General features: G+C 56.5%; 7 protein-coding genes across 7 annotated transcripts; 2 read left to right on the plus strand and 5 right to left on the minus strand.

Annotated features, from left to right (window-relative positions):
- Positions 1-247: 247 nt before the first annotated feature.
- Positions 248-3721, plus strand: JKF63_03451 (uncharacterized protein; the record flags this gene model as incomplete). Its single annotated transcript, XM_067899454.1, has 1 exon — positions 248-3721. The coding sequence occupies one exon, from the start codon at positions 248-250 to the stop codon at positions 3719-3721; it is 3474 nt and encodes a 1157-aa protein (XP_067755693.1).
- A 1497-nt stretch (positions 3722-5218) lies between these two features.
- On the plus strand, positions 5219-5950 carry JKF63_03452 (uncharacterized protein; the record flags this gene model as incomplete). The annotated part of the gene is made up of 1 exon (XM_067899455.1): positions 5219-5950. One exon carries the CDS (start codon positions 5219-5221, stop codon positions 5948-5950), a length of 732 nt encoding a protein of 243 aa, XP_067755694.1.
- A 408-nt stretch (positions 5951-6358) lies between these two features.
- On the minus strand, positions 6359-7222 carry JKF63_03453 (uncharacterized protein; the record flags this gene model as incomplete). The annotated part of the gene is made up of 1 exon (XM_067899456.1): positions 6359-7222. The coding sequence occupies one exon, from the start codon at positions 7220-7222 to the stop codon at positions 6359-6361; it is 864 nt and encodes a 287-aa protein (XP_067755695.1).
- Positions 7223-7723: 501 nt separating this feature from the next.
- Positions 7724-8338, minus strand: JKF63_03454 (uncharacterized protein; the record flags this gene model as incomplete). The annotated part of the gene is made up of 1 exon (XM_067899457.1): positions 7724-8338. One exon carries the CDS (start codon positions 8336-8338, stop codon positions 7724-7726), a length of 615 nt encoding a protein of 204 aa, XP_067755696.1.
- A 559-nt stretch (positions 8339-8897) lies between these two features.
- On the minus strand, positions 8898-10073 carry JKF63_03455 (uncharacterized protein; the record flags this gene model as incomplete). The annotated part of the gene is made up of 1 exon (XM_067899458.1): positions 8898-10073. One exon carries the CDS (start codon positions 10071-10073, stop codon positions 8898-8900), a length of 1176 nt encoding a protein of 391 aa, XP_067755697.1.
- Positions 10074-12843: 2770 nt separating this feature from the next.
- On the minus strand, positions 12844-15624 carry JKF63_03456 (uncharacterized protein; the record flags this gene model as incomplete). The annotated part of the gene is made up of 1 exon (XM_067899459.1): positions 12844-15624. One exon carries the CDS (start codon positions 15622-15624, stop codon positions 12844-12846), a length of 2781 nt encoding a protein of 926 aa, XP_067755698.1.
- A 1205-nt stretch (positions 15625-16829) lies between these two features.
- On the minus strand, positions 16830-18476 carry JKF63_03457 (uncharacterized protein; the record flags this gene model as incomplete). Its single annotated transcript, XM_067899460.1, has 1 exon — positions 16830-18476. One exon carries the CDS (start codon positions 18474-18476, stop codon positions 16830-16832), a length of 1647 nt encoding a protein of 548 aa, XP_067755699.1.
- Positions 18477-21993: the final 3517 nt, after the last annotated feature.

A 21993-nucleotide genomic window follows, 5' to 3' on the forward strand; every position in this document is an offset into this window, starting at 1 on the left:
TTTTCACTGCCTCGGTTTTTGCGCATTCCACAGGACGTCGTCTACTCGTAGCAAATAATCGGAAGAGTACACGCAAAGTAAAAAAGAGGTCGAGCTCCCGTTGTGGTTGTGGGTGCATTTGTGTGCTCCGCCCTCTTCTTCCCCCCCTCCCTCCCTCCCTCCCTCCCTCTCGCTCCCCCTCACACACAAGAACGCTGGACCCGGCGTGGGTTGCTGACGTTGGTCAAGTGCAAGGCGAACTCCCCCCATGTCTGCGGCCCTCGCCCAGCTCGTGCGGCGCTTAGCCGCGCCAGCGGTGGCCACGTCTCTCGTGAAGGAAGAGCTGTGCTTGTCACTTGCCGCTGTCGCCCAACTGCGGCCAACACTTTTTACTACGTCGGATACAGAAACTACCGCCCCCCTGTTCTCCACCGAAGCTCTTGCTCGTCGCAGCTTGCGTTTATTGCCCTCCTGCACCGCGCAAGAGGTACGAATGATCGCCAATGGTGCGAACACCCTGCGGTGGTTTTCGACGGCGTCGCTGCATATCACCGATGCCTTGGCACGGAGGCTTCACACTCACATGACAAAGATGAATCAATCGGCCACAGCCACCAGAGTGCTAGAGAAGCACAGAGTGCGACTCGGTGACATACTCGCTGTGGTGCATCTCGCAGTGGAGGCACAACAACACTTCAACGCCACCATCTACATGTTGGCCGCGCAAGATGCGGTGGAAGTCGGCGGTCGGTCGACAAGTTTATCAACAGCTGCCGCCGAAGAGTTTGTGGCCGTTGTTTGTGGGTACCTTGGGGAGAAGGACGGCGTGGCTGTGGTGGTGCAATTGGCGGCGCGTCTAGAGGCATCGCCCACTGCCGCCCACAACTCTCCTGGCCTGGACGTGCTGAGGGCCTGCGTGCGTGGAGGACCCCTAGAAGTCTCCAGCCGGTGGGCGCTGCCGTACGCACAGTGGGCGCAGCAGCGTTGCCACCTTCTCAAGACTGTCTGCACACCCGGGGATATGTCCGCGGCGGCACACGCAGCAAACGGCAGCGCCACCCATTCGAGTGCACAGATCCACGCGCGCTACGACGTTTGGCGTATTGTTCTCGCTCTCCTCGGGGAAAAGGAAGACGTTCTAGACCATCAGCTACAGTCGGCGCTACAAGCAGTGAGGGTGTTTCACATCGAGGATCCGGTGACGCTGTCGACGCTGGACAGGGCGGTGGCACTTCGAGCCGTGTCGCCAACCTTGCCGAGCGCAGTGTTCGCCGAGTACGAAAACAGCGTATATGCGCAGTCGCAGCACTACCCTCGTGCTTTGGCAGCCTTTCAGGGGCGAGATGCTGCTTCTGGAGCAGCTCTGGTCGACGCGAAAGGGGCAACAGCTGCGGCGTCGTGCTCATCGTCTCCAGGGACTGGTAATGCTCTGCAACAGATGTCCGTCATTCAGCGCGTGTACGAAAGTGTCGTTTGCGGTGCAGTGGTGTCAGAGAAGGATCTCTTTCAGGTGAGCAATCTTGGGAGCACGTCATGCGCGGACGAGGTCGCCATGGCCACGTATGTCTTTGCGCGTGTGAGAGAGGTGCCGTCGACTCTGGTGATGCTTTTACCAAAGTGCATTCCGTCGTTGACACTAGAGGGTGTGGTGGCACTTGTCCGTGCGGGCCGCCACGACCGGCAAGGTGCGCTGCGCACAGTGCTACAAGCGTGTCTGCGTGACTCCGCCCACCTACAGGAGTGCATCTTGTCCGCCCCCACCAAGGGGCTCACGGAGCTGGCTGGGGCTCTCGGGTGGCCGATCTCTCGATGGACAGCACCAAGTGATCAGACAATCGATTTGGAAAAGCAAGTCGCCGACATGGTCGTTGCACACCTGTTGCCTCAAGTGGAGCAGATGCCGCTGCCTGCGCTGCTGTCTGTGATGGCCATCGGCGGCGGCGGCCGCCTCGCTGGAACGGATGACCTCGTGTTGGCGGCATGCGACCGTGTAGCGGACCGCTTGGTAATGACAGGAACTGCACCATCCATTTCCCTGTGCCTGGATGTTCTGGCGTCGCTACAGGCTGGCAATTTGAGGCAGGAGCGACTACTGGATCTTCTCGCTGAGGCCGCTGCCGTGCACTTCGCTCCCCTTCTGGAGCTCACCGACAGTGCAGATGCGTCGTGTTTGGCGGATCTGCTGCGCTTTGCCACGATACAGCTGAAGTACGGCTCACCGGAGTTGGCGGCGGTGGGTGCGGGTCTACTACAGAGGGTGCGCCACGGCAATTGGGATTCAATACCGCCGGGGCTGCTGGTGACAGCAGCCCTTTTTGCCCTGGACAGCAGCACCCTCCTACCATCCGGGGCAGCGCTGGAACTGCCGTATGCGGTGGTGGCGTACTTGGGGGCGGCGCAACGCCTTCCGGGCACCATGACCCTAGAGTTGGCCATTGCTGTTGTTGAACTAATCGGGCGAATCCCCACCGTCGATGCAGATAGCGTGCAGGCCGTCGTGACATCGGTGCTGCCGGTTGCTTCAGCACTTTCTCCAGAAGTTGTAGCTCGGCTGCTGTCAGTCTGGCACCGAAGCACTATGGCGGCAGCAGCGTTCGCAACCGAGGTTGCAGCAGAACTTCACAGTACCGTCAGAGCGCACGCCCTTGGTCTGCCTCCTGATACCTTCACTGCCCTCTGCGTTGTCGCCTCACGTCCCGGCTTCGATACGGCGCTCGCCAACGTTCTTGTGGACATATTGCCGCGCATGGCCGATTCTCTCTCCGCGCACCAGCTAAGCTGCTGTGTGTTTGGGCTGGGGGAGATGGCGGATGCAGGCCAGCGTCTCTCGCATCAAGTTATGACGGAGGCTCTTGCCGACTATGCGGTCGACAACATTGAGCTGTTCACCAGCGCACGGGATATCGCCGCTCTTCTGCACGGGTTCGCCAAGCTGCAGTGCACGAAGCGCAATCTCTACAGCGTATTTGCTACGCAACTTCTCCGCCGTCCCATCATTGCAACTCTCGAGTTCCGCTCGATTAGCTTGCTCTTCTTTGCGTTCGGGAGCGTCAAGTTTGTGAACAAAGACCTCATGGACATTCTCTGTCGCGTCTTTGTTGATCGCGTGGACAGCCTGGTCGCCCCAGATGTCCTCATGTCGCTTCGCGGTTTTAGTCGCATGAGCATGCTGAGCTCCACCTTTTACCGCAGGGTAGGAATGAGGGCCATTGAGCTCGTCGACGAGTTCCCGCTGCAGGCGCAGTGCGACCTCTTGCACGCTTATGGTGCTGTGGAGGAGAGCCACCCGGAGCTGGCGGCGACGCTCTCGAACCGCATTGCTGCAGCGGTGGAGTCGCTGCCGTCTGTTTCTGTCGCTACGGATGTGTTGACGTCGTTGTGGCTCATGGGAGCTAACATGGTGACAAACGAGGATATAGCAACGATTGTGGACTATGTGGCCCAGCACGCCAGCGAGTTGACTGGGCCAGACATCATGAAGCTGTGCACCATCACGCTCGATCAAAACTGGAATCTGCCAAAGCTCCTGGACGGTATGGCAGCACGCGCCGTCGCGTTGCACGCCGCTAAACAGCTAGAGGCGAGCACGGCACGCGCAGTGCTGGACACGCTATCCTCGCAACTCGTTTTTCACCAGGTGGCGCGTGTGCAGTTGTCGCAGTTGGCTCGCACCGTGAGCAAAGAGACGGTGCTGCTTTCCGGAGAGGAACAGGAGCAGCTAAATCTGATCACGAGTCACTGAGCTTTCGCCGCACTGGGACGTTCCTGCTCCCTTTGTCCGGGTGCAGAGCTGAGAGTCTACTTGCTGTACTTGTAGGCGATTATGATATGGACGCAGGCATGTCCCAGCGGGGAGTTGGGGGTAGGGGCAATGCAACACACCACCGCACTTTGAAAGGCCCAGGGGCAAAGGAAGAAACTAGTGTCGCTTCGCTCATTTTTGTTCGGGCGGTGATGCACCGCATTCGGTAGGGGTGGAGGTGGAGGTGGGGGGTGTCATAGACGCGAGTCTCACCTGCCCGCTCACCGGGGCGTCGGTGCCAGCTTTTGCGATGACGGCCACCCGCGCTTCTTATCGTCTTTCGTACAACAGTTGGTTGTTGAAGTATGATATACCTTTCCCCCCCCCCGTCCCCTGCAAACACACTTTCCTGCTCCAGGACCCTCTCTCGTCTCCACTCCCTACCGACAATTGGGCAACCCCCCCCCTCCAGACAAAAAAAAAAGAACGCCCCGAGCTGATCGCTGTTCTCGTTACATTGAGTGTATTTCGTTCCCCTTAGCAGCAAGCTATGCATTACCCGTAAACATGAAATCCAGGACCCCCTTTTTTTTTATTTCGCCTACGCCCGCCGCCGCATCCTCCCCTTCTCACTTCGTTCTCTTACGGCGCAGCTTTACATAACGACTCAATAAGTTGTTCAGCGCCACACTGTGTGTGGAACGGCATGAACCCTCAGATCGAAGGGACGTAAGAGAGGGGCATATGGCCGTCAGCTCATTACAGGGGTCGGGTGGGGGCGGGGGGGGGGGGGCGAGGCCACGCCATATTGCTAGTGCTTCAAGAAAAACCAAGGGGCGTCTAGTGCACATACTTCGCGGGGAAGCCAAGGACCGGCGACATAGCAGAGTCGGAGCCGGTCCATCGTTGGCGATGTCAACGCTCAGCCTCTACGTAGCTCCTCGTCGCACTGGTGTCCGACGGTGAACTCGAACCCGCTCCGCCTGCCCCCCCCCCCCTACTGCCCACCGGCGGAGGTCGGCAGAGCGGGAGCGGGATCGAGGTGCGGTGTGAGGCAGACGTCCTCCTTGGAGAGTGGAGGCTGCAGGCCATGAGTGTGTCAGCGTGTCCTCATCGGGGACTTCAAGGTTGTGCTTCGACTTGAGTTCATCCTATTCTTTTTTTTTACCCTGCTCGAAGCGTGTATGCTACTGTGTCGTACCCTACAAACGGATTTGCCTCTTTTGTTTTTCTCTTCCTACGTCAGCACCATTTCCCAACGGCCTCTACCTTTAGCCCCCCCCCCCTCCACCCTCCCTCCCTAGTCCAACGCATCGTCACCTGTGACCACCAGAGCAGTTCTCGTATCTGCCGAACTTCCCCCCCAACACACCACCCAAACCGCCGCCACCACCCTTGACCGTAGCCACGTTGTTTTTTTTTTTCGCCACTCGCTCACGGCGCCTTATTGTTTAACGGGACGAAGAGGAACACTCCAAACCCGCTCTCCTGCTATCCATGACCACCTTCACCATCGTCTACAACGTGTTGGCCTACACGGCTGGCGGGTTTTCCGTCGTGATGAATGCGTCGCCTGTCTTGACGATTCGTCGGCTGGAGAAGTCGGGCACTGTGGGAGCGTCTACCATCACCTTCTACGGCGCACAAATGTACAACGCGGTTACGTGGGCATCGTATGGCGTCTTCTCCGTCTCCTACCCGCTGCTCATCTCGAACATCCTGGGCAACACCGTCTCGACCTACTGCAGTCTCGTATTCCTCACTGTAGCACGGCGGGAGGAAAGGTCAGGGTGCAAACTGCAGTCCACCAGCTACTCCAAGAGCGTGTTCACGTATGCTTTTTTCTTCGTGCTCTGCGCAGCCCACCTGCTAGTGAGCATCGCCCTCACGTTGTCTGGGCGGCCAGAAATGGCGAAGACGATGACGGGCTACGAGGGCAGCGTGGCCTGCATCGTCATGCTGAGTGCCCCTCTTATGGCGTTCAAGCACATTGTCGCCACGAAGAACGCCGAGGTGCTCGCGCCGGTTATGGTCGGGTGTGCCTTTTTAAACACCCTTCTATGGCTCATCGCGGGTTTCATGATCGGCGACATGTTCATTATTGTCCCTAACGCCCTATGCTGGCTCGCGTGCTGCGCGCAAGTAGTGCTCTTGGCCATGTATGGCCGCAAGCCGGTGGCGCCAAAGGAGATCAAGGAGGCCATCGCTCCCACGCCGTTTGATCAGTGACAGGAAAAAAAGACGGACGCGCAAATGCGCCACGCCGCACGCTGTGTGTTGGCTCGTTTAGCTTGGTTATCTTATAGAGTCTGTGTGTCTTGGTTGTTCTCTTTCTCGCTGGCAGTCGGTTGGGGTACACGCATCCAAAGGTATCTCTGGTAACTGCTCTCATCGACTCCGTTACCTGCGGACACGCAGCTGAGCAATGCCCTGATCTTCCCGGGGGAAAAAGCGGGGTTGCGACGTACCCTCTTTTTTCAACTTGCATCCAACAAGCGGCTGTCCCCTCCCCCCACCAACCCCCGCCTCGGGCGCCCACCAACCCCCGCCTCCCCCCCCTCGGGCCCAGCCAGGAAGGGCGCGCCGGGGTGGGGGGCTGGTGGGCGCCCGAGGCGGGGGCGGGACGGCGCCGGCCCGCTACATTCCAACGAGGCATTCCACACCCACACCGGCGCCGCAAAGCATCCAGCGGAAGGACTGCGTGTCCAGCGGCTGAGTGAGAGCGCCGATTTGGCGGATCAGGTGCTGGGCAATGCACGCGCCAGCGATGGTGTCTCGAACGCAGTCTGCCGGACTGGTACTGTTGGCTCGACCCTGTAGAACTTCTTGCACATCGGCGGCGGTCAGCAGCTGGAGGTGCAGCCGGTCGACTAGCTCGTACGCTTGTGCAGCGGCAGCAGAGAACCCAAGCAACATTGCCTCTGCCCGCATGTGCAGCGCCAAGACTGCTTTTTGGTAGCCGCGGGGTTTTCGCGCTAAGAAACTCGGCTCTTTCACAAGGCGGTGCCACTGATCTGCCAGCGAGTGAGTCGGAAGCCGCTGATAGAGAAAGAGCGCCAGGACTGTCGAGCCAAACGTGACGTGCAGTGCGACGATGTCGGCGCTTGGCGAAGCCGCTCGCACGTGCGGTTCGGCGTCCTCTAAACAGCCGACGGCAGCAATGGTCACCCGTACCCCCGGAGAGCCGCCTAGTTTGGTAACGGCGTTGTGCACGGTCACGTACGGATTCAGGCGCTGCAATGCACCGAGTGCTCGTGCGCCGCGCGTGTCGCCCACCTCGCACTGCATCAAGAAGTTGGTAGAAGCGTCCGCATCTGTGACACGGCCTTCATCGACGACTGCGACTGCGCGCACCCCTGCCAGAACCAAGCTCTTTGCTGCCTCTGAAGAAGCACCAGCGACGCCGTGCAGCGCTACGGTTGCGTGCTTCAGCTGGTGCTGAGTCGATTTGCCCCAAAGCCTGATTTGGCGGTCGTACCGCACCGCTTCTGCGTCGCTCATGGATGCTGCTTGGGTCAAGGGAAGAGACGGAGGTGGAGGTGGAGGTAGAGGAGAGGGCGCACAGTTGGTGTCTACAGGTAACCGTTTTGAATATGAGGCACTAGACGTGCGTACGCAGGAGATAACGCGGAGAGGATTGTAGTAAAAGAAGACTAAACAAGACGCGACGGGGAGGAGCGGAGAGTAGGGTGCAAAGAAACGTGGGTAACCTTCAACACATGTCTGTCCCTTGTGACCCGCAGTGACTCTTTCACTGCATAGAAGAGTGTGCCCGACGGGGCTGGGGTGGGGTGAACCAGGCGCAACAATCATCACCACACATTTGACACCCACGTCATGCGGTTGTACCTTTTTTTTTCTCGTCTTCTCCTGACATCATCGCGGCAGGTAACAAAAAGCATAGGAGGGGGGGAGGGGGGAGGGGTAGGGTGTCTGGCAACCTACGAAACGTTGATGACAATAGCAAACAGGGTTCGTCCGAAACAGTTTATTTTTTTTCTTTCACAGCCTATAAGCGCCACCGGCAATCGTGTCCACTACCCACATGCATGGTCGCGGGCAGAGGAGGGACTGAGCATCCGCGAGATCGCTCCCGCCGCTCAGCAACTCCTCCCACTCAACCACTTTCAAGCTCGACACCTGCTGCACGTTATAACACGCTACCGCCACACCCGACGTCAGCGCATCCTCGTCATGCGGGGAATCCTCCATCAAGGAGCTGTAGGCGCTTCGGACAAGGTCCGTGTGAGTCAGCGGGAGAGAGGCGCAGAGTGCATGCTCGAAAAATGCCCGAATGGCCTCACGCGTCAGGTGCGTACCGCGGCACACTTTCTGCACGGGTAGAGCAGGAATAGAGGAGCGCGATTGCGCAGCCAGCATGTTCGTGAACGCCTTTGCCGTGGCGTCGCGGCGTGCTCGCTCATCAGCACAGGTGCGGCTCCAGGACCACAGGATGGTCCACGCAGTCTCGACCCGTTCACAGCAAGTGAGAGCCATAACGCGGCTGCTATACTCAGCGGAGCGGACCAGAGTCGCGAAAGCAAGTTCAACAGCAAGGCAACACAGCAACACGGCGAAGAGCCGCGCGCGCATCCCCGCTCCGCAGCAAAGGAACATGGAAGCTCCCTGCAACCTTTCCCTTGGTGTCGACCGCAGAGAGGCAGTCAGCACGTGAGTCACAGGGAAAAGATCAAGCAGGGGTAGAGAGAGCAAGACAACTAAAGGCGTTCACGAAACGAGGATAGGGATTTTGCCTCTCTGGTTCGGAGGAGGGGGCGGGCAGCGTGCGCCCTCTGCTCCACTTTCCCGGTAGTACGCGCACCAGGTTATTTACTGTATTCGTGCGTTCAACGGGCTTCGCTCAGATTTCATGTGCCGTAGTCCGACGACAGGTACCCGTGAACGGCGTGCGCAGATCACCTGCACGCGCAGGCGAGTACACATCTAGCGGCAGTCATTCAATCAGTTTTTTTTTCCTCTTAAGCTTTAATGTTCGCTAAACGCCTCTCGCCCATCACATCGCCAAGCCCTCGGAACTGGAAAAGCAAAACAAACCGGCAGCTCACAAAGCACAGGTGGGATGGGGAGGGGATCGACCCAAAACAGATGCATTGCACTTGACCATCACTCGACGCGGGAGGGAGGGGGGTTGTGTGACATGGGAGAAGCGCGGTCGCTACGGCTTCTTTGAGTTTGTTGGTCCAGAGAACACCGCTGCGCTGATGCTAATCAAGGCAGCACGGCATCGGTCCACGAGCTCATCGCCAAAGGCAGAGGCTGGTGTCAGGACGCCGCCCTTCACCGACCCTTTGCGGGCCAACGTCACCGCACACATGGCACACTCCCCGAGAAACAGCGCTGTAGCAGTGTATGCGTCTTCCTTGGCGGAGATCGTCGCCCCCACACGCCTGCCGGATGCCGTCTCGCCGACGAATTCGCAGCAGAAGTTGGAGGTGGACATGGCCACGTCGGAGGGGCCCACACCGGTGCCAGTGAAGTACTTATCAAGGATCCAGCGGCGCAGGGGCGCGACCATTACCGACATGAGAGCCGCATAGCTGGCAACCGTGAGGCCCAACATACGAGCAAGGGTGCCCTGCATGGCCTCCACGTACACAGCTGACGAGCCCATTAGGCTGTTGGTGCGGCGCACCACCTTCTCATCACAATAAGCGCCGAGGAATGGGCCGGTGAAGCGTCCGTTTTCGTACCGCACCCCATATCGTGTGGGTGTACTCGTGGGTTGCACATCCGACTCCGAGACCAGCGCCAGAGGGCTTCGGTCTCTTTTCGTCATTTTATCGATTGCACACGCTATCGTGTTTATCGTGCCGTTCGACACACCGGCAGAATGGACGTCGAAATACCCACGCACCACCTTCAGCGGTTCCCCTGCGTTACGGTGAATGATGTAGTTCCCAAGATCCGCCGGCACAGACTCAAAGGCGCAGCATGGCACAATCACAACGCCCTTCTTCGCCGCCGTTTCGTGGTAGTTTGCGATCACGCGACGAACAAACGAGATTTCTCCGGTAGAGTCGACGTAGTGAGTGCCGTTGCGTACACACGCGTCGACAATAGGCATGCCGACCAGTGTAAAGGGGCCAGCGCACGCGATCACGCACGCCGTCTGCGTGCACACAGCGTCGACACTTGTTGGCTTGCCGGTATCCACCACAAACGTGGGGACGTCGATGCCGAGGTCTGCCTTGAGAGCAGCCAATTTGGCCTCGCTGCGACCAGCGATACCCCAACGCCCCTTTAGTTCTGCCTTGCGCGCTAAGTATCGGCAAGTGAGTCTCCCGGTAAACCCAGTGGCGCCGATCACAACAATGTCCAGCTTCGAGGTCATCTTTTTGTTTTTGCCTATTCGCCCTCGTCGCGTTTCACGCTGGAGAGACGATGCCCGTAGCGATCGGTGGAGTGGGAGAGAAAATGTACACAAATAAGCAGCAGAGTATGTGAGAGATGACAAACACCAGAAAAATAAGGGGAAGAAACCCCAGTCTCTTCCGACTTGCAAGTGTTGAATGAGTATGCGCTGTGTAGGAGTAGGGCGAGGGCACCAGTACCTGTGTAGCACCAAGCACCACACACACGGCGAGGAGGAGAGGAGGAAGGAGGAAAGAGGGATGAGGTGTACGGCTGATTGCGTGTAGAGGCTGCACACTTGATGTCACAAAGAGAGGGAAGAATGATCTCCCTCCAGCTTCCCCCCCCCGATGCATAATTGAAAAAGCGGGAGAAGAAAGGGTTGGATGCTGAGGAGGGAAGAAGTCATCGTGGTTATTTCCCCTTTTTTTTAGAGCGTGCCCATTTACCCATGAAAAAAAAAATGTGAGGGTAACCCGGAATACAGCACCCCAGGCCCGTCCACAGACCCGTCGCGTAGTGGATTGGAGGCGGTAGGCACACGTTAGAGTAGTGGCCAACTCCACTCTCCAAGGAGGACGTCTGCCTCACACCGCACCTCGATCCCGCTCCCGCTCTGCCGACCTCCGCCGGTGGGCAGTAGGGGGGGGGGGGGCAGGCGGAGCGGGTTCGAGTTCACCGTCGGACACCAGTGCGACGAGGAGCTACGTAGAGGCTGAGCGTTGACATCGCCAACGATGGACCGGCTCCGACTCTGCTATGTCGCCGGTCCTTGGCTTCCCCGCGAAGTGTGCGCACTCCCCGATGTCGAGAAGAGGAGGCTTCGGTATCCACCTTTGTGGGGAAGACAGCAGTGAGGTGCGGCAAAGCGGGGGCTGGGAAAACAGAGCAGCAGCAACGGAAAGGAGAAAAAAGGGGAGCGGACTCGTATGCGTACAAATATACATGTATATGTATATACATATATACATATATATATCACACACACACACACACACACACACACACCGACCAGCGCTTTTGGAGGGGCTTGAGAAGTGTATATCTGCGGATGTGTTGATGTGTGGGCTGTGGGTCGCTCGTGGAATTTTGCCGGGGTGAAAAAGAGGAACGAATCGCGGAGGCAGCACAATGGAGACCACTGAAGGACAAGAGGGAGGTGTGCAAGAAGCTGTTGCCTTTGCTCGGATCCTTTTGTGGCTCAAGGGCCGAGGGTTACGGCTTTAGTTGAGGGGAGAGAGGGGGAGAGTGTGGTGAGAGCAAGCCAAAACCGAAATACAGGGTGGTAGGTGGAGAGCCATCATCGCTTCCGCTGTGTGTGCGCTTGGATTGTTTGAGGCGGCAAGGCAGCCACAGGAAGGGATAAAAGTGGGGCTTTGGGGGCGGGGGCGGGGGGGGGGGGGGGGAGTGTGTAAACACCACCGCCAACAGTTAACGATGGAGGTGGCAGACAGGCGAGCGAGCGAGAGGAGGAAAGGAACCAAAACAGGTCATCGTGTGTATGTGATGGGGTGTTGGGACAGATTGGGGTGGGGGGGGGGGGGCGTGGTAGTGCAAGTGCGTTGTGTGAGGTGGGCTGGGTGATGAGGCAGCAGAAACCCAGTAGAACCAAAGAGTGGAGTAGGAGGCCAGTGAATATACAGCATGCCCAAAAAGGACTCTCAAGGGTAATGCGCTCAAATCACCCTCAGAACCGCCCTGACGAACATTCTTCCTTGGTTGGCACGCGTCGGATGGGATGTAAGGCAAGGAATCCCTCTTCACGGGCGCCAGAGAGGCGGTGCCACGCTAGACCACATTGGTCGCAGAGCGGGAGGTGACGCAGGTGAATGGTGAGCTCGACCTGCCCTGCACATGTGCGCTTTACGATACAGCACCTCTCAGAGAGATCCCCCCATGCCTCACCCATCGTGGTTGGTTTTGGGGGTTAAGTGAATGGAGAACTGAAAAAAAAAAGAACGACGCCGCAACACGGAAGCAACACAGGCGTGTGAGTAGAGTTGCGGAGGTCCAAGGTGTGGAGCAGACAAATCCGCGCACACAGGCATTAAAGAAACGTCAGACGACCGTGGCCACCGCCGTACAGTATTCCCGAGGGGTCTATCAAGCGGCAGTACTCAGCGCGCTGAACAAATGCGCGTGAAGTCGAGAAAAAAAAACAGCCTAACAACAACGACGGAAAAGACACAAGCGCTGAGACGGGTAGGTCACCTCGAAAAAGAAAAGCAATAGAGGGGGGGGGGGTGCATCTATGATATCTAAAGACAACACAACGAAACAAGAACTGAGAATGGCAGCGAACTCATGTATGTATGTGTGGGTTGGTGGTCGAAGAGTATTCTGTGGCCCTGGAGACTCCCTTCCCCACCCCCTCCCTTTCCATATTTACTGCTGCTCTGCAGCGTCAAGCTACACAACCTTGGAGACATCAACAGAGAACCAATCGGAAGCGGTGACGAATAGATGAAGGGGCTCACGCGCGGCTAGACGATTCGGAGGGGAGGGGGGGGGGGGAAGGGAAGGGGAAAAAAAAGCTGTCGAGGGTCGAATCCTACGTAGTGACGAACACGTGGGGGTAGGAAGAAATAAACCTCGATGAGGCTGTACGAAAACACACATCACACCCGATTTGCGGAGTTGAACCCCACTTCAGTGCACCGCCATCGCCACAGACGCGCGGTCTCACTGCGCAAAAGTTAAGCAACCAAAGGGAAACAGAAAAGCTGCACAAGGACAGTAATCAGCGGTTTTTACTGCTTGCTCATGCTTCTCTTTAGCAGGTCCAGCTTCCTCTGCTCTTGCAAGAGCTCCGCCTGTACATCTGCAAGACGTCGTTTCTCTGCGACAATCATCTGCTGGCTGCGTGTTTTGTCTACCGTTTCCTGGTTTATTCGCCGCTCCCGCTCCTCTGTCTCGCGACGGGTGGACATTTCGTACATTTTTTCCTTTTCCTTCTCAGCGGCTAACAGGCGCTCGTGCTGAAACACCTTCTTGGAGGCCTCTCTTGCGTTGCGCTCCGCTACGGCGAAGCGCTCCTGTGCTGCGTCGCGGCGCTGCCCAAAATGATCAATGACTGCGACGAGGAAGTCCACAGCAGCGGTTGAGAGTGGCGAGACACAGGCGGGGTTGCCCAAGGTTTGCATCACGAGCTCGCGACGGAGGTTCGGTGTGTACTTCACTTCCAAACCTGCCCCGCCCTCGCCAAGAGTACTGCGATCACTGTCCTCGGCGCCGCCACATGCAAACACGAGAGACTCTGTGGTATCGTACAAGCGGTCGTCCTCCTTGATGTGGTCATGGCGAGAGTACAGCTCCTCCTGGATGCGCCTCTCCAATGCTTTAATGAGCTGCAGCTCCTCCTCACGCTGCTGGTGCATCGCCCAGTCGTACCACTCGCCGACATGCTCGTAGAAGCACACACGCGCACTTTCCTCTAACGCAATAACCTCGCACAGTTGTGTGTGGAGGTTGGATAGGGCCGCCTCTGCTGCATAGCGCGCGAAGAGTGCCATCCTCGTGCGCAGCTCTGCTCTGGCCGCAACCTCATCGCGAGCCAGATACGCACGGTGTTGCGTCTCTTCGTACATGAGTTCCACTTGGCAACGGTAGTGAAGGGCATCTCTTGCGCGGTCGTGTTGCTCCTTCTCCTCGTAGCATAAGCGTGCCCATTCCCGTGCCTCCTCCCGGGTAAGCTGCTCAGTGGCTTCGAGGGCATTCTGTGTCACCTTCACACGAGCTTGGTAATCCTTGAAAAGCCTCTCCTCGATTGCCTTGCCCGTGCGAGCAAATGCCATACAGAGCTGCTGCCAACTTTCTTGCTCCTCCTGGCAAATAGCGCCGCGAGGAGTCGCCTCGCTCTCGACAAAGGCCAGTCGCGCCAGTCTCTTGGCCTCACACAAGCGCACCACCAGCCCTTCTTGCGCCGCCATCAGTGACAGCAAACTAAGACGTGACTCTTGCTCCTCTTTCGCAAGACTCTCAGCAGCGGCCTTGGCACACGCGCACAGTTCGGCTCGCGCCTCTGCTTTCGCCTCAATCCACTTCGCTACAGCAACCTTACTAATCGCAGCGGCCTTGCAAATCGCCTCACGGGCGAGCGACTCCTCAGCCATCACGCTATCCTTCTTCTCTTGGATGCAGCGGTGAAGCAGTGCCGCCCTCATCTCGGCTTTCTTTGCTACCCCCACACGGATACTAGCACCCTCATCACGCTCCTTGCGCAGAAGAGCAGTAAAGAATTTGCTCTCTTCCTGCTGGATGCTGGAGAGAGTCTCGAGCGCGAGGATGAGCGCCGAGTGACGATGATCAGCTTTTTCCTCCTCGGCAGCGAAGACGGCGTCTTCGTTCGCCCTCATGTCGAGAAACAGGACGTGGTAGCCATGCTCAGCCGCTTCTCGGATGCCTTGCCGCTGCGAAGCTTCGGTGTTGCAGAGAGTGGTCTGTTGACGCTCAAAGATGCGGTGGCACTCTTCGATGTAGTCCGCTTCCTCCATCATCTCTTCGCGAACCCGCAGGCGAGTAGCGGCCTCTTCGACAACAACACCGCGCTTGACGTGCTCAGCCAACGTGAATAGCGTGTCGCGCTGCTGACCCTGCTGACGCAGTACCTCACGGTGCGCAGCCGCTTGCGCAGCCAAGCTTTCCACCCCGGAGAGTTGCTGGCGGCACAGCTCTTCCCTGCTTCCCCAGCAGCTCTCGCAGAATCGCTGCTGTTCGGTGACGTGGTCCCTCATGAGGTTGCGCCACTCGACTTCCTGCGCCTGGAGTCGATGCCGTTGAGAAGACTCGTTGAACCGTAGCGCCTCACGCGTCGTGAACTCGCGCTTGTGCAACCGCACCACCTGCGTTTCGTAGGCATAGTGACGGGACAGCACGGAAAATCCCTCGCGCTCTCGCGCCAGTGTTGCGTAACGGGTCGCCGCCTCGCTCGACTGCAGAGCAAGAAGCAGTAGGTGCTGATCAGCGGCTATCGCATGCGTCGCACGCCGCTCCTGTTCCTCTTTATAAATATGCAGGCGGTACGCCGCTTCCTGCATCACAACACGCACGGTGTGCCGTCGCATCAGCTCGAGTGTGTGGAGGCTTTCAAGCCAGGACTCGTAGCGTCCCATTAGTCGCGCTCGTTGACGACCCTCTTCGTTGCGCAGCTCATCAGTGCTGCGGGCAAGCTTTGCGCGCTCGAACAGTGTGTTCAGACGCAGGTTTTCCAGTCGCTGCCTCGTGGCGGCTGGATCTACTTTGACACTGCATGAATCACACCCGAGCTGTCCGCAGGCGAGGCAGCGACTGCAAGATGGGTACTGCCACCCCACCGGAGGTGGGGTGCTGGAGCAGCGGTCCCGCGTCGCTGCAACCACGGGCGTAGCGGGCGGCGAAACGGGTGGCGAGACGGTGGGCGGCCCACCTTCCAACGCCTCCGTGCGCCACCGGGATGAGGGTCTCACACTGCTGCTAGTGCTCTGTGGCCCGGTAGATGGGAGGCGGGGACGCCGCCGAAGTCGATGACTGTCGTGGGGGGGAAGTTGGGACATGATGGTCAGGGTTTCCTCTGGCCACCTTCTCCCTCTAATCTGTCCGTGAGAGAAAACAACAATGACAACCAAAAGGAGGTGGTATGGGAATAAAGATGAGAACAGTGAGTGTTGACACGCTCGTGTGTGTGTGTGTGAAATTAGGGAGAGAATATGGGGGACTCAGCAGACGCAATAGGGTTCACACTCGTAGACAGCGATGCACACACACCACCACCAAAGACCTGGCGTCACTACAGCAAGTGGCATCGAAACAAACAGAGAAGAAGAAAAGGAAGCATGTCAGTTGTCCAAGATGAGGGAAAGGGGGTGAATGGAGGGCAAAAAAAAGCCATCATCATCCAGGGATACTGAGAAAGTCCATTTGGAGCCAAATGGTGTAGCCGGCAGATGAATGCTCGGTTTTGAGCAGGCCGTGTTCCTTTCTGGCAGATTCCCTTTATGACGCATGTGCGGCGGAGCTGTAGAACACTTGGGGTGAGGAGACTACGTTTCTAGGCGATACAGACAATCCCAGTGAAAATACACAAATACACACTCACTCGCGCGCAGAAATCGAGTGGGAAAAACATCTGTCATCGAACAGGGTCGGATATAAGCGCTCAGAAAAAGGTGCGTCACTGCGCAACCACACAGACTCTTCGCGCACCCGCGAAAAATGTGTGCGTGTGTAACTTCGTGTCTCTCTGTGTGTGTTCGTTTATAATGTTCAAATAAAGTACCGGTGAATCATCTGCTAGCATGGGTGCTTGTTCAGCATACGCACCAACGCGTATGCGAGGGTGATACTGGCTGTCATGCATTGGATAGAGGAATCCACGGAGAGGGACCTGGAGGGAGGAGGATATCCACAGCCAAGGGAGGGGTGCGGAGGCAATACCACAGAAGACTACACACTGCAACACGGATACACACACCATTATTTGGATTCTCGCCAATCTGAAAGGGTGAGTGCAGTTCTATTTCTCTATTCCTTCTGTTTTTCAGTTTCTGCTATACCCTCAAATCCAAGACGGCGATGCCTCTCTCTCTCGAGCGGTTTTTCTTTGCTTCCCAATGTTTTTTTTTTTGGGGGGGGGAGGCGGACGGGGGATGGTAAAGAAGAAGAAAAGGGAGAGGTCACCAAGGAAGAAGCGAAGAGACACCCATTATAGACGAAGGGTTGCGATGTAATGGAATCCCATTTTTATACACCACCCGCCTTTCTACATGTTGAGCTCAAATTCCCTTTTCCATGCTTCGAACTTCTTGACATTTGCGGCGTTGATGCTACTCGGGACCTTCTTGAGGGCAGCCAAAAAGTCATCCATATTGATAGGCTGCTCTGCCACCTGTCGGCCAATCTCCGCCGCGTTCTTCTTCAGTGTCGTTTTGTCCGCCTCCTTCATGAAGCGCCGCATCGTCATCATGGCTGCATCACGCACGAGGTTCGTGATGTCAGCACCGCTGTAGTGGCGGCCTTCCAGCATATTTGACAACTCCACAAAATTCACATCACTGCCCAGCTTGATCGATTTCGTGTTGATCTTGAAGAGCTCTACACGATCTGCGGCATCCGGCAGGGGTATGTAAATACGCTTTTCAAGCCGACGGCGCATCGCCTCGTCGATATCCCACGGGTGATTCGTAGCGCCAAGCACCATGACAATTTTGTTGGCATCCACCCCAACGCCGTCCATCTGCGCCAGCAGCGTACCTTTCGCTCGCCGGGAGGCCTCGTGTTCGTCGTTGCCGCCTCGCTGTCCGCAGAGGGAGTCAATCTCGTCGATGAAAATGGTGCTGGGAGCGTAATGCCGTGCCATTTCGAAGAGCACGCGTATGAGCTTCTCGCTGTCGCCACGCCACTTGCTCGTGAGCGTTGCGGGAGATATGTTAAAGAATGTGGTGTTGCATTCCGACGCAACCGCTTTGGCTAGCATGGTCTTCCCGGTACCTGGCGGGCCGTACATGAGCACACCTTTCCACGGACGGCGGATGCCTTGGTAGTAATCAGGCATGAGGACCGGGTACACCACCGCTTCTTCGAGCAGGCGCTTTGCTTCCTCAAGGCCAGCGATGTCATTCCACGTGACCGGCAGCTTGCCGACATGCATGTCAGCCTCAATGAGACGCACCAGTTCCTCTTCCCCGGGCCGACCGGTAAACCGGGGGGTTGCATTCTTGGCTTTTAACCTGCCCCTTGGAGCTCCCCCGGTATCACCTGACGCACCAGTCCCTTGACGAAAACCGACTCCGACCGCACCACCCATGTGTCGGCCGGCAAACCCGACCCCGCTGCTCGATAAGGTGCGGCTGACACGATGCGGTGCAGTCGGCGCGGAGCTTCCACTCGAGATGGGCGGCGCCACCGCCGCGAAGGACGGTGGACCGCTGCGCGGTTGCAGAAATGGTGCTGGTGGGATCTGAGGACCTTCGGGCGGGCCGAAGCGGTCCTTGTCACCGTAGAGCTTCTCGTTTTGTACGCCGACGTTGGTAGCAATACTGCTTTCTAGCGAGGTGCCGATACGTGCCTTTTTCTTTGCACCTGTTCTGCGCACACCAGCTGTTTTGACGTTCCCGATGCTGCGACTCTCATTGTGGTCCATCTGTTCCTGTCTCTTTGCGGCATTAGGGTCAATGAACGAGTGCAGCTCCATTTGCACATCCTGCACCATCTGTGCCTCTCTTTCCAGCTCCTCTAGTAGATTCGCCCAGTGACGTGCAAGAACGCCGTCGAGACCGCTCAGGTGCGAGGCGATCTCATTCTGGATGAGGTCGTAATAGTGCAGGGCGTTCTCGTAGTCGCAATAAAGGGCGCAGTTGCGGGCTGTGTGCACAGCTTTGACGATCTCACGTGCTACAGACGCTTGCATGGTGTGTGTATCGACACGAAAAGGAGCACACACACATGCATATATTTATATATAGATCAAGAGACTTTGCAGCGCCGAGCCGACGCGGCAAAAGTCGGGTAGGGAAAAAGTGAGCAAAACTCGAGAAGGTACGAAAAGCGGTATGGACAACACCTGCGTTGATGTGTTGTCTGCTGTGGTTGTGAAGCTAAGTGTGTGTGTGTGTGTGTGTGTGTGTGTGTGTGTGAAGGGGGGGGAGGAGGGGGCGGATTAGGGGAACAGTGTGTGTATGTATGTGTGTGTGTATGTGTGTGTGTGTGTATGACGGCAGATTCCCGCCTATACACGCACAGATGCGTTTATGGGGGTGGGCCAAGGAGAGAGTTCTGCGATGTGAGCTTTGCGGGAAAGGGAATTGATTTGGCCAGCCAAGATGCAACATCGCTTCTGCTGCCTGAACCCACATCATACGAGCCTCCTTTTGTCTTCTGTTTTTGTGTGTGTGTGTGTGTCGAGAGAGTCTCAAGTAGGTTATCCATCTTTTTGTATATAAAAAAATATATTTCTGTTTTGTGCTCGCTCTGGCTTCATTCCAATATTTTTTTCTTTAAAAGTTTGCGTGCACCTGCGATCCGTCTCTCGAAGTAGCCAGCGACCCGCTCTCTATTCCTTTGTTTGTTTGCCTAGGAGTCCAGCTTTAGCTCTTGCCTCACCCCCACCATAGCCACGCATACTCCAGCTGTGCAGTACTCGAGACTCCGCCCGAAGCAAACTAACATTTGCAAAAAAAAAGTGCGTAATCCCGAAGAGCACACAATCACACACAGACAACACACATCTCATCAAGAAAGGGTGAGGACAGCCACGATCTTTTTTTTGTGGAGAAGGGGGTGGGGGGGGGGGGCAGGGGAAAGAAAAAAAAGGATGAGAGGAAGAAAAAATATATTTCACAGCGAAGGGTGGGATAAACGACAAAGGGATTGCAAAATGCATATAATAAGAAATCTCTGACCGCTGGAAAAAGAGGGGGTGAGGGGGAGGGAGGGGAGGAGAAGAGAAGCCCAAGAAATAGACCCCCCCCGAAAAAAGAAAAACGAAGAGAGCATGCTAACGAGGAAACAATCATGTAAACGCAGAGGGCGGAATAAAAAACGGAGGGCAGGGGCAACAGAGCGTGGTGAAAACCTTCACCGCGGAACAACACACACACACACACACACAAACGGGAGAATAAAGATGGAAGAGTGGAATAAGGGGGCCACAGGAGGAAGGGAGGGGGTTCCCCTTTTACAGAAGACACGCGTATACACAAACACATACGAATTAAGAAAAGAACATCTTCAATTACACACATATGAACAACACCTAGTAGCAAATGTAAAATACAAAGTGGAACAGCTGAACTAATTAAAAAAAAAAAAGATGTGGAGGAAATGTGCCGGGTGGGAGGGGGGTCTTGTGTCGATGGAGGAGAAGGTGGGGGAAGGAGAGGGGGGGGGGTGGTTGGTGGGTGGGGGTTGGCGTACAATAATACCAAGGGGAAGAAGAACGAACAAAAAAAAAACACTCAATAAATACAAGAAAAAAACGATGAAAAGGATAATTTCGAGAAGGAAGTAAAAGCACTGTAAAGCATGGAGTGCACAGGAGAAAGGCCGAGCGCGAAGCACGGATTGAGGAAAAAAAGAAAAAGTGTGTGTGTGTGTGTGTGTAGGGAGGGGGGGAGTGACTTATTGCCGAAGTGCACGGAGCAGAGAAGAAACAGATACACAGACTGCAAAAAACTCTGCTTGCTGCCTTAGGCTCTGTAGTTTTCCCGCTTCATCGCAGGGCCAGGGAGCGAGGGAACACTCAAGGAAAATATCGGGGTAGGGGAGGGGGGGGGAAGACTCAAGCACACACACACACACACACAGAGGGAGCGAGATAAAAAGAGGAGGAGAGGATGTTGTTAGTGACGATCGAGGAACAGGAGGGGGGTAAAAAAGGGGATAGGGGAGAGGTGAGTGAAAATGGCGACCTTGGCCCCCCCCCAAAAAAAAAAGTTGCAGATAAGCACACTCACGCATGAACAAAAGTATTAAAAGAAACACGCGATGAGGGACAGAGAGTATCTGCGTAAGCTGGAGTGAAAAAAAAAAGCCTCGATGCTAAACCCACAGCGTTTCCTGAACCTTCGATGCACTCGTTCCAGAAAATTCGCGTGTCGTCCGCTCGACGACACTTCATCGACGCGATGGGAGTTGGGGTAAAATGAGGGGCAGGTGCTTTTTTTGTCTCGGGGGGGGGGGGGGCTAAAGAAGGAGCGGCGGATAGTGCCACACGTCGATTATTCCACACAACCTCATTTTCTTCTGGTTTCGAGGTTTCAAGACAAGGCATAAACTTCAGCACCAAGGGAAGAGAGGAGATGGAGAGAGTGAGGGAGGGGGGCACAAAGCAGGGGATCTGAAAAGAAAAAGTATAGAGCACACAAAAATGGAGCAGGGATGATCTCATCATTGGGAAGTGAATTCGCTCAGGTCTATCAGTTCTAGATAACATGTTGGGCACCTGCAGCACACCAACGACAGTAAAACTCCGGGGAAAAAAAAGAGGATAGTGGGGGTATGTTGAAGTCATCGTGGTTATTTCCCCTTTTTTTTAGAGCGTGCCCTTTTACCCATGAAAAAAAAAACGTGAGGGTAACCCGCAATACAGCACCCCAGGCCCGTCCACAGACCCGTCGCGTAGTGGATTGGAAGCGGTAGGCACACGTTAGAGTAGTGGCCGACTCCACTCTCCAAGGAGGACGTCTGCCTCACACCGCACCTCGATCCCGCTCCCGCTCTGCCGACCTCCGCCGGTGGGCAGTAGGGGGGGGGGGGGGCAGGCGGAGCGGGTTCGAGTTCACCGTCGGACACCAGTGCGACGAGGAGCTACGTAGAGGCTGAGCGTTGACATCGCCAACGATGGACCGGCTCTGACTCTGCTATGTCGCCGGTCCTTGGCTTCCCCGCGAAGTATGTGCACTAGACGCCCCTTGGTTTTTCTTGAAGCACTAGCAATATGGCGTGGCGTGGCCTCGCCCCCCCCCCTCGGCGTCAAACAAAACAGCGAAAAGACACGACGCGGCAACTATGTGCGGTGATGAGAGCACCAAAACAAGGAAAAAGAAGAAACGTTTTTGGGAAAATTGAAAGTAAGGGCAGTGAATAAGGGGAGGGTGAGGGGAGGGGGGGAGGGGATGGGAGGGAAGGGGGAGGGGAAGAGGGGAGGGGATGGGAGGGGAGGGGAGGGGAAGAGGGAGGGGAGGGAGGGGAGGGGAAGAGGGGAGGGGAGGGGGAGGGGGATGAAAGACACGGAGGTGACAGGAGCCATGGAAATGCAAAATAATAAAGTCACAAACAAAACGCACGCACCGAAAACGAAACACGGATTACACGGCGTACATTGTGGGCAGACATTCTCTAAAATGGGGAGAGAGACAGGGGAGATGATGGTCAACAGAATAGTCCGCATGCTCGCAATTACAGAACTCCCTCACCTCCACACACAC

This window comes from Porcisia hertigi, chromosome 28 (genome assembly GCF_017918235.1).
Source record: "Porcisia hertigi strain C119 chromosome 28, whole genome shotgun sequence".
Lineage (NCBI taxonomy): Eukaryota > Euglenozoa > Kinetoplastea > Trypanosomatida > Trypanosomatidae > Porcisia > Porcisia hertigi.